The sequence below is a fragment of the Cajanus cajan genome, chromosome 1 (genome assembly GCF_000230855.2).
Source record: "Cajanus cajan strain Asha chromosome 1, NIPB_CcT2T_4, whole genome shotgun sequence".
Classification (NCBI taxonomy): domain Eukaryota; kingdom Viridiplantae; phylum Streptophyta; class Magnoliopsida; order Fabales; family Fabaceae; genus Cajanus; species Cajanus cajan.
The window spans coordinates 60225410-60237611 of NC_138517.1; the positions used below are offsets into that span (position 1 = coordinate 60225410).

Genomic DNA, 12202 nt, shown 5'->3' on the forward strand with positions numbered 1-12202 from the left:
AAATATCTATATTTATTATTCTCTTTGTATAAATTAAAACATTTTTTTTAAAGGATTGTACTTTTATGATGATTTTTTTAGTAAAAGTGTTTTTGGTTTTTTGTTATTAATAGTATTTTAGAAGAAATTATTTTACTCTTATCTCTTTTGATATATTAAATTTATTTTATTTTAATATATTTTTTTGAAAGAAAATAAGCTTAAATATATTTAGTTCTTTAAATTTAAGATAAATTTATTTTTGTTCCTTATATTTAAAACTATTATTTTTTATCTTATAATTTTTAAAAATTTTGTTTTAGTTTTTATGTCATCAATAATATATTTGAAAGTGACAGATTGACACAGTTATGCAACATGCAACATTAACTAAGTTTAATGTAATATTTTTATTAGTAGAGACATTTCCAATATCCGATCAATTTGAAATAAAGTTTAGAAAGCAAATAAGTTCATAAATAATTTCAAAGGAAATGTAAAACACTACAAAAAAGAAAATGCAATTTAGCGACCACCAAAATCGGTCGCTAAATTGCTAAAATCGGTCGCTATTTACCTTAGCGACGGAATTAGCGACCAAATTTAATTAGTCGCTAAAACCCTGGTCGCTAAGCTGTTTAGCGACCGAAATTTTCAGTCGCAAAATGGTTGCAATAAATTTGGTCGCTAAAGTGTATGGGACCAAAATAATGACCGAATAAATCGGTCGCTAAATATTTATTTGTTATTTTATTAAATTTTATAGACGTCGCAAATTTGGTCACTACAAATCACTCATATTTGGCCTCTTAAGGATTTTATTTCATAATACTTAACTTTTTAGCATGTTTTGTCCTTAATTACACAATTTCTGGAAACTTTCCAGAAGGTCACCCATCCCTATATTAGTCCAAGTCAAGCATGTTTAACTATGAAGTTCTGATGAGATAAGCTACCGAAAAGTAGATGCATGTTGTTAGTATAAGTAGTACAAATTAATTCATTTAAGTCATCTTCAACTATCCAAACTCATACTTATACTATCTTTGGATCCTTATTATTTTGGTGTATCCAGACCGTTATAAATATATAGTAATATATATAATAATTATATTACTAATATATAATAATTATATTATATTTAATTAATCTTTATTTATATATATACTTACTTTTATAATTAACAATCTACTTATTTCTATTTAAAATTAATTTTATGATACAATTTAAATTATTTATTATAAATTTAAAAGTTTAAGTAATAATTTATATATTTTAAAATGAGAAGGGTTATAATAATACTAGTATAACTTTTACTAAGTGTTACACCGCTCAATAACTTTATATTAAATGTGAATTTTGTAAATCCAACCGTTAGATTGAAAGTTCATATCACTTTATATGTTTATATCAAGTTTTGTTAAAATTGAACAACAAATTGAAAGTAATCAAAGTGCTCATATTTTATTTAAAATATATATATATATTATGTCAATTTTATTTTACAACAATGAAGTATCAAATCATCTTCAATATAATAAAATTTTGTATATATGATCTAAGAGTAAAAAATGTTCAATCTAATGGTTGAATTTATAGAATTCACATTTAATATAAAGTTATTGAGCGATGTAATACTTAGTAAAAGTTACACCGATGTTATTATAACCCTTCTCTTTTAAAATATTATTTTTATAATTTAAATTTTAACATTTTAAATAAATTATTAATTAACTTAATATATTTATTCATCTTAAATATAAGATTAAAATTCAAAAAATGTATTTAACCTTGTTTTTTTTTTCTAATTATCAACCACTAAATAAATAAGGGAAAATAATGACTCATCACTTGGGCACAAGATGCTACAGGGGTGTTGTGAGCTTAACATAGTACAAATTATATGATGTGATAGATTGGTGTGATTGAGAATTGTGATGTAAAGATGATGCATGATTGATAGAATTATGATATGTAGAAATGATTGTAAATATTTCATTATGTAATGAGTTAGGATGAGACTACATTGTGGTGTGTTTGTATGTGCTTTACATATTGATGTTTTCTTTTCTCATCGTATAATTTGTGGATGTTTTAGGTGAGGAAGTTCCGACTTTGAGTGGCATCTAGAATGCCAACAGTTGAATTATGGGTGTGCTCTGATATTGTGACATCGTGACAGAGGATTTCTAGGACATAGATCATTATATGCATTTGGAGTTGTACTTATTCTTTTGAAAACAATTTGTAAACTCTTATGTTTTATTTTCCAACTTTTATTTTCAATTATTTTGGATATTAAAGAACATTTATGAAGGTTTTTATGTGGATCCTTTTACTAATGTTGAAAACTTTATTTCTTTAGTTTATTTACATTATTATAATATATGTGTTGGGATAGTAAGCGTGTCACAAATTCTAACTCGTAGACACATTTCAATTAATTCAATCTCTCCCCGAGAACATTGATTTTTAACATCTAATACTAGAAATATAATCACCAATACAAGTAGAATTTATCTGAATTACCAAATATACAAATAGAAAAAAATTATAAAATTATTAAGAATCATAAGGAACTTTCTTCCTCTACCCATTCCCTCACGTGACTTCGCCTACAAAAATCCCCTTTTCTCTCGTACTTGGTTGCGTAAATTTGACTAGTGCTGATGCAATGTGAATCATTTCTGAGCACTCCTCCTCAGAGCAATTATTTTTCCTCTCCTCTTCTCTCATGCCTTCAAAATAACAAATGAAAACAAAATTGGGGGTTAGTCTGCTAACCCCTTCTTAACATTCCCTCGGGCTGGGTCAACCCAACTCGCTTCACTTCTTGACCCACTTCTTTTTTCTCCAAAAAATAATTAAGTAAATAAATGAAAAATATAAAATAAAATACTCTCTCCTTTAATAATAATAATAATAAAAGTATTTCTAACCCCAAAAAATATAATAATATACTAATATTATTATTTATGAAAAACACGATGTTACACCTATTATTATTCTCACCATTTCCCTCTCTTAAATTATTTACTCACAGTCATTCTCTTACTTTTTTCGCTCATCATTTGATGGCAACTCCTAGTGGATTTTGATCTAAATCACCAATGGAAGTTGCTCCAAGTCTCTTGATCTTTCTTTGAGCTCCTCCTGTGTTTAAGATGATTGAAGAACACCTTGAGAAGGTGCTAGATCTTTGGAGTTGGAAGCACTCAAACCAAGGACTCAAGTGATTGCTCACAAAGGTAGATGAACCTAGAGTAGGGATTTCCAGGATTCCTAAAGTTTTAAGCTCTAAGTGAACCTAAGTTGAGAGAGAATTTGCAAGAATGCATAATGCTCTATATATAAAACTCAAAGTGAATATAAATGAGTGAAGAGATCTTGATTTATAAGCCAAAGGAAGGATGAATGTGGAGTCACAAAGTGACTAGGTATATTGGCACCAAAATTTGAATTTAAATTTTGGCTTGCCAATGGCATCACCATGTGTAGCCACAAAATTAGGTTGCATTTAGGTTGAATTTGGATGTCATTTGGTGAATATCAAGTGCAGCCCACCTTAGGCTAGCACATGTGCACTAAATGCATCACAAATTAAACCTAAATGCGACCTAATTTAAAAAACTAACTTGCCTTTTTTATCTTTTCTCCTCAAAACCTAACCTAATGACCGAAATAAAATGGCCTGCAAATCCTAAAAATCAAAAAATAATAAGAGAAGTAAAATAAGTCCAATATTGGGTACCAAAAAGACCTAATGCCCATTAAACCCAAAATAGGCCCAATAAAACCTATGGCCTAAAAACTCTATTCTACTAGGCCCAAAATGTAAGGCCAAAAATATGACACCTAATATATGATAAGAGAATATATACAAGCATATGTATGGGAGGTATTGGGCTTTTATTTAGTGACCCATAACCCAAGACAAGCTAAGGCCCACTAACCTAAAAATGGGCTCAATCCTCCTAGGATCTTCATGACTAGCCCATTCTTCTTGGATCTTGCAATGTGTCACCTCTTGTCCTCCCTGGCATGATTCCATCATCATTAATCCTAATTGTAACTCTCCCTCACAAGCTCCTCACTAACTACTTTGTCACTCTAACCATCTCTTTCTTACTCAATGACACCGCACTTGGTGAGACAAACCCCTCACCTACTTTGGAGAGGTCAAAGACCTCTTTGTTGCATTGCTTAGAAACTTCCATATATAGGGCTGAGGGAACAAGGACTCTTTTGGTACACTTGTGCTTGGCATGACTCTGGCCTTGTCCAACATCATACACTAAAAAAATCAACGTCAAATGGTGCATGATGAGACACTCCTTTCCCAATGCTAAGAGGTTAAAGAACTCCGCATTCCCAATGTCGCACACTTAAAAAATTGACGTCAAGTTGTAACACCCTATTTTTTTATTTAGAAAATGATAATATTATTAATATTATATTTTTTCTTATATTTTGGGGTTAGAAATATTTAATTATTATTATTAAATGAAAAATATTTTTCTATTATTATTTATATTTATTTTGTTAAATTATTTTGAAAAAAAGGAGAAGTGAGTCGGGAAGGGTAATGAGTTGGGTTTACTCGGCCCGAGGGAATGTAAAGAAGGGGTTAGCAGATTAACCCTCATTAGTCACATTTGACATCTTCTGAAGGAGTAAGAAAAAAAGAAAGGAAAAATAAGAGCTCTAAGGAGGAGTGCCCAGGAAGAGATCAGGAGAAACTTCTCATACATCAAGAGTATTCTGGTTAATGCAAACATGTATAGGGGAAAATGGGATTTTTATATATGAAGTCACATGACGGAATAGGTAGAGGAAAAACTCCTTAGGATGTTTGATAATTTTTATATTTGTTTCTGTTTGAATGCTTAATGATTCTGATAATTTCTATGTGGACTTGTGAGTGTATTTCTAGTATTAGATGTTAAAATCGATGTTCTGAGAGAGAGATTGAGTTGTTTGAAATGTGTCTGTGAGTTAGGGTTCATGAGGGATTGAGATTTTAGTAATTGCTAGGTTGTTTTATGAAATTGATGACTCAATTGAGTTTCATATTGATTTATAAATGTGGTTGTGATATTATTTGGTAAAATTGATGATCCAGATGATTATTGGATTTATTGGGATGTGCTCTATAAGTTAGGGTTCTTGTAGATTGATGAGCACCCTTAATTATATGAATTAATGGGTAATTGAGAGATTTTACTTGTGGATGTACCTTAGTATTTTTATAATATCTTTCTGTGTGATTAACCAAATCAATTTTCGTTTGTTGGGTTAGAAATTAGACACTTGGGGCTATAAATTAGACTCCAGAATCGTGTAAAAATGTTAAGAATTTATTGAGTTATGCGAGTTATAAGTTCAGTCTCCATTCCAGTGCGCGAAATATTAAGTTTTGTGTTTTCATCCATGCGAGGTGACCTTAACGACAATTTTAGGCTTTGTGTTCGTCACAAAAGTTGTAGCTTTGGGTGTTATATTTCTAAAGGATTTGGAATCACTCGAAAAGGATGTAGAGAACTCTAGATATGGATGTTTTAGTGAACGGGGATCAAGTTGTCAATGTGGATTATATCTATTTTAGATTTTGAAATTTTTAGCTAAGTAGGTGATTTTTTAAGAATTTCATGTCTTCATAAGAGTTGTAGATTATTCTCTTATATTTCTTTTGAGATAGGTTTGTGCTTATTTGGATGAGTATAACTCTCAGTGTGTTGTTTTCTTTTATAATTGTAGACAGGAGATGCATATTTTTTTTAATGTTCTAAGGTGTTATCATGTGGATTGAAAAGTGGTTTAAAATTATACGATATTATGTTGTAGAGTTAGTTCATATACGTATATGATGTGATGTGGATTCATGGTGAATTGTGTGAGGGATATGTGAACCATTGATTTGTGTGGATTTATCTATATTGTACATGTGATGTGGAATTGAAATGTGAAAATTGTATGCGTGACACTAGACCGTGAGGGCATGCATGTGATATGATGTTATTTATGTGTTGTTGGGGGCATGATCGTATGCGTGATACAATACTAGATGTGTGATGTGTCAAGTACAATTATATGAGTGATATCAGTGGCGGTAGTGGAATGCAGTAGCACAGTAAGGTGCGTGACACGATGTGAATGTGTGATGCATCAGTAGGGGCGTGTACATGGTCTGGTGCTGGATGTGTGACATGGTGTATATGTAAAATTTGTTAATATGTACATATGTGAAATGTGATGAAAGTTTATCAGGTCCAAATATGTCACTATAAATAGGAGACTGATAAGAAATGAAAGACAAGTATGATTATTTAAAACTATAGTATTTATTGTTCTGTACCGAGTACTAACTTGAGCATGGAGTGCCTTTACAGGTACTGTCCCCCACCAATCGAAGACAGAATTTGGCCAATATGCAGGACTCTAAAGATTAGCTAGCAAAAACGACAAGAGTATTTTCGAATGGGACATTTCCAAACGTGTTCTTATTCTAGACGATCAAGGATTTTTGCATATTAATTAATCTATAATTCCAAGAGATAGACTTAAACCATTCACTATTAATAAGGTTAAGAAAGTCTTTGTGAGTTAGCCATGCAGCCTCAAATATAAAAGGAAGGCTCGTTCTAGGACACCAAATGTAGGGAAAAACGAAGTAATAGAGGACAATGGTTGGACTTGAAAGGGTGGAGCTAAATGACTTCTACATCAGGAAAAAGGAGACGCTCCGTCATATTTGATAGTGCTCTATCCGACCTCACCATCATGTTTCCTCTCTGCCATGTGAATGGATTACCCTGAAAACCCATATCAAGAAGGCGAGTATCTCTCACACAGTCCCTAAAGGCTTGATCACTACGAACAGTAGCTTTGGCTGAGCCTGAGCCCCCTCTCCAAAACCCTAGCTGCTTCAGCCATGACTCATTTCCGCTGAATTCACCACTATGCAGCTGTCATTTCAATTCGCAACAGTGAGGTAAGCGAAGCTACCGTCGGTTCCGCTTCGGCATTTCCATGCATCATTGCGATCATCACCGTTTCTTTTTATGCTTGTAATCAGGTGCAAGCGCGTTGTTTGTGAGGAGGAGGACGAAGAGGCATGGACCGTGTGCTTCTCCTCGCGTGCGTCATTTGCAGGATCCTCTTCACGGTCTTAGGCTTGGCTTCGTTCTTCAATCTTCATCCTCTGGACTGTGAACTGGAGGCCATGGCGAATTTATAGGTATCTCATCCAGATTCTCTCTTTTTCTTGAGTCTGTTTACTTATTTGGACTTGGAACTTTAAGCTTGTGGTTTCGAGATTGAATTGTCATGCTGCACTGTAAATGTTGTTGAATTTTTATGCAATATTGCTTTTGTTACTTTAATTGGTACTTGTTTTGAAGTGATTGATATTTACTACATGAATGGTGCAGTGTTGGATTACCAAACACATAGTAAACCATAATAAGTAATAAATTAATATATGTGGAATTATTCAAAGAGAGAGAAGGGTTTGATATCCTACTTTTGAATTTGTTCTGTTGCCACTAACCAACCAACCAACCACTACCAACAAAAACACAGTATTTCAATACCATTATAGGTGTTTAATCTAAGGAAGGTAAGCTAACAAGAACAACAAATGGCAGAAGGGTCTCATCTCATGTAAGTGATGTCTATAAAAGGCAAGCCACTAGTCTTTTGGAACATGCACACTTCCTCTTCAGGATATCTACAGCTGCCTAATTGAAATCAAAGTTATAACATAACCAGGTATGGCCTCTCACCAAAGCTGCATGATCTTGGCCTTTTTCATTGCTATTTCCTTCTCAAGCATGGACATGGCATTAGCAGTACGCCAACTGTTGCAAACAACATTGCCACCTTTGCCTACAGTTCCAACATTGCCTCAGGGAAATGTTCCACCTTTGCCTACTATCCCATTACCATCCATTCCTAACATTCCAAGTGTCCCACAGGTCACTCTGCCACCACTTCCAGCCACTTCACTGCCAAACTTTCCATCAATCCCAACCATTCCAGCCACTTTTCCTTCCATCCCCTTCTTCTCTCCACCACCTTCAACCACCACCCCCTGAAACTGAACCTCCCCTGCTTCACTTGGAGTTTGACACTCTCATCTCTACTATGGATTTTGATTCTTGCTTCCTCTGATTGGCTCCTTATTTTCTGTCATGTTTTAGTCATATACTATACGCATACATTCTTTTCTATATGTTGTTTATCTTCTGTTCGGGATGCTTTTAGCTTTTCATTGTTCCATTTGTTCTTCGCTTTTCAATATCTTGTTGCACTTTTGCTTTACTTCATGTACTTGGAGACCCATTGTAATAGACTCTATTATTCCATGATTATAAATCTTCCTTTCTTGATCACTTTCACAAAATATAGATTGCTAATGTTTAATGTTCTAACACCGTAAATTTCAATGAGCTATTAGACACGTGGGCAAACAAAATTTTATTTTATTTGGAAAAGTAGCAACGTAAATGGATAAATATCAAGGTATCATTGCTAATGAGCTATTAACTTTGTCCCATCGGTGAGTAAAAATATAGGAAGGTACTTGTATATATAATTAATCGATATATATAATTCATAATGTTACAAAGTTAATAAAATATCTAATAATCAACTTTAGTAATTTTATATTATATATAATTCATCATTTTTATAAGTTATGATGGATATATTAGAAATATTTTGTATTGTTTAGTAATTTTATATTAAAACCTTTGTAAGATTACTATTATATAATAGAACTTTATTTAGAATAATTATTTGTGTATTTTAGTATCTTTTCTATTCATAATTATAGAAAAGCTTATTAACCTTAATTATATTTATAATCTAGAAGGGGGTTACAGTTGCATTCTATGACACTTCACAGGGTCACACTTAACATAACTTTTCATTTGTCAAAATCATTCACTGTCAAACTGCTTTTAAGATTATCGATTATTCCCACAAACAATCATAAGACTTTACAATGTGTTTTTTCTCCACTTACACATTTTATAGGAAACTAGAAGTCTTCCCATCCTTAAATCACTTCAAGTAAAACACGTTTAAGTATGAAACTATTAAACAATGAGTCATTGAAAAGTAAATGCATCATGTTATAGATAATATAAATTAACACATGTACAAATTTCTAGATCCCTATCATTCTCTTTCTATCCAAACTGTTATACTACTTGGGAGCTCGAGAGCAAGATTAAGGAAAATAAAGCCCACTATTTTCAGTTCCTAATTGGCTTTGTGGGGTTTGGTTTCAAGGCCAAATCCAAATGGGTAAAGGGGATCATAGTGAGAATCTCCTAAATTCATTGGCAACTGATCAACGGTTTTGAACCATGTCCTTGGAAGCTTGCCACTGAAACCATAATCACCAAACAACACATCAGTGACACCATGTCCCTCAGAACCTGGAAGCCATGCAGCAACAAGTGCTTCAATCACATCAACATATGGCTGTATAACCACAGGACGACCAGAGATGATCACAGTCACACATTTGACTCCTCCACACACATTGTTTATGGTGTCTGCCCCTTTTCCAGAGATTGTCAAATTCATGCTATCACCATTTGTTTCGGCATATGGTGTCTCTCCAACTGCCACAATGGCATAGGAAAAGTTGTTGGACTTTACATACTCTAAACCGAGAACTCTCATGCGCTCCGTGTATCGAATCAATTCAAGCCGAGCCCTCTCTAACCGAGAGCTCTCATGCGCTCCGCACTTCGTGTATCAAATCGTGTTCAAACCAAGAACTCTCTAACCGAGAACTCACACACGTCCCACTGGGTATCAAATCACTCATTTCGAAGCCGAGCATGTTAAAGCCGAACACTATAATGAAACAATCATACCACGCTTAAATCACCGAACGAATCGCGACATTGGCCCCCTCGGCCAAGTAAGAAGTCGGTTTATTTTAACTTACCCATTCGTAAAAGGAAAAGAAATTTCATTAATTATGGCCGATCAAAACGACTACTTACAAAAAACCCAAAAGCAGTCTATGCACCGACACCAAAGGCCGAGCTTACAAAAAGGCGCTGACGGCCCGGTTACAAAAAATAACTCCTACCCTAGCTTCATTACAAAGTCCGATCCCTACTTAGCCGCTTGCTCCGTTGGATTCCCGTCGCCGACAACATCTATAACCAGGTCCCCCTCCTCGGTTGACTGCCCAGGAGCCCGACTAGACACACCTTGATGGGGGGCTTCGGCATCTAGTTGAGCCCCTTGAGGAAACTCGGCATAGCTCATAAACTTACCACCTAGGAAGTCTCGGCTAACATCAAACTGAAAGTCAGCCGGGACATCACAAAACTGGTAAGCTTGCCGAACGGCGTGCTGGAAGTCGGCATCGTGCTGGGAAAGGATTTGCTCGGTTGCTTCGGCCTCGAACTGTACAGCCGCCTCTTTCAGTCGGGTGATCTCACTTGCAGCAGCGGCAGCTTCAGCCTTCATCTTTTGCATGGCCAACTTCAGGTCGTCGGCCTCCCTACGATAGGCGTCGGCCTCCCTACGATAGGCGTCGGCCTCCCTACGATAGGCGTCGGCCGTCTTCTTCAGCTTCTCGGGCGATTCTGTTGCCTTGGCGTTAGCACTCAAGGCATCCTTCACCGTCGCTTCGGCATCCTTCAGGCGGGTTTGGAGCCTCTCGGCCGAGACCGCCGACCTCATCATTACATGTTTCGCCACGAGGGAGGTCCGAGCATCAAGCTCACAGAAGAGCTTATACTCGGCCTCCGTCGACATTCCCTCTAAGTATTGGAGTCCCCCTCTGGTGGTAAGGTCAAGACTGACCAAATTCTCGACCTGCACGTCCGAGGCCAAGAAGTTAGACCCCGCAACAACAGCGGGAATGGCGAAGGCCCCGCACCCTGCCTGCTCCAATGATAATGGCTTCGGTCGCTTGGATAAGGAGCTCGGACGTTCCGGCTCTATATTTTGTTCGGCAGCACGCACCCGAGACGTACTACCCTTTTTCTTGGGGTCGGCCAAGGGAATCAGTACTTGAGCAGGCTTATCTCGCGGTACCTTGAGGGCCGACCTCGCCAGCGGAACCTTCCCGCTTTCTTTGGCTTCCTTCGCCCTCTTGGCGAGCATAGCGGTAACGTCTAGCTTGCCTCCGGCCATTAAACCTGCAACAAATCAAACCTTAACATCAATTCAAAACACTGCTAAACTACCGAAACCTAACATACATACCTAGCAAAGCCATCTCAAAATGAGACGTCTCAAAAATGTCCAACAGGCCCCGGACAGGCAAACCCTTCGGCAACTCATCTAGGAGGTCGACAATCCCTCTGTCCTCGGCCGGGAGCTTTGATAGGGGGATCGCCTCAAAACGCGTCGGCCGCCTCGTCCAATAAAAAGGGAATAACGGAGATTTCTCTCGATCATAGAAGCAATCGTTCATTTCCGATCCCCACCGAACTTTAAAAAACCCACTTTTAAATCCCTTATAAGAAGAGGTGAACGCCCGAAGAAAACCACGCTTCGGTACTCGGGCTAGCGAAACCCACTTCACCGGTTTGCTCGGACGACATATATAGTAATACAAGAAAGCTAACGGTCGAGGAGTGAGGCCAAGGCACAAACACAAGTTCTGAAACACTTGCATGGCTGCCCAAGCATTCGGATGCAGTTGGGTCAGCGCCACGTTCAATGTTCGGAGAACTCCCATTTGAAAGTCGTCTAATGGGAGCTCTATGCCGAGGTCCTCGAACCAACACATATATATATAGAAGTAGTCGTCTTCATTGGGCTCCGATTCCAAGAACACAAAATCAGTGTTCGGCCCGTCATCTTCGCACGCCTCGGCAAGAAGTGGAAACTCCCCTTCACCACTCCCGAAGCATTTTTCTAATGACACAAAGGTGTCCAATAACGCCTGGTGGGACAGCTTCAAGAAATATATCCCGACCTCTCTGTCCACCCACTGATATCCGGGAATATCAACCGTGCCATAATCAATTTTGGACGCCTTTACCCCGATCATCCTCAATAGCCCTTACCTCGTCTCCACTGCCTTCAACGCCACCGACCTCGGCAATTAGGCCCTGTTGATCATTTTCGTCGAGGCCTCTACAATCCACCTCGATAGCTTGTGCCAACGCGAAACCCAACGACATCGACGACGATACCTCTACAACCTCGTCCCCACTATCGCTAGGCTCGGTATGGT

The 12202-nt window shown here is 36.7% G+C and overlaps 1 protein-coding gene and 1 long non-coding RNA gene across 4 annotated transcripts; one reads left to right on the plus strand and one right to left on the minus strand.

Moving 5' to 3' along the window:
- Positions 1-6569: 6569 nt before the first annotated feature.
- Positions 6570-7755, plus strand: LOC145950219 (uncharacterized). 3 transcript variants are annotated; one of them, XR_014428337.1, is made up of 3 exons: positions 6642-6970; positions 7055-7216; positions 7561-7755. It is a non-coding gene; the product is annotated as an uncharacterized LOC145950219 (long non-coding RNA). The 3 variants fall into 3 exon arrangements; XR_014428336.1 differs by having other exon boundaries at positions 6643-6970; positions 7580-7755; XR_014428335.1 differs by lacking the exon at positions 7561-7755 and having other exon boundaries at positions 6570-6970; positions 7055-7361.
- Positions 7756-9246: 1491 nt separating this feature from the next.
- On the minus strand, positions 9247-9675 carry LOC109792573 (uncharacterized). Its single transcript, XM_020351995.2, has one exon. The coding sequence runs from the start codon at positions 9673-9675 to the stop codon at positions 9247-9249; it is 429 nt and encodes a 142-aa protein (XP_020207584.2).
- Positions 9676-12202: the final 2527 nt, after the last annotated feature.

Bases quoted from the DNA above. Each gene is read 5' to 3' on its own strand.
- LOC109792573 (XM_020351995.2), bottom strand. From the start codon at position 9,675: ATGAGAGTTCTCGGTTTAGAGTATGTAAAGTCCAACAACTTTTCCTAT.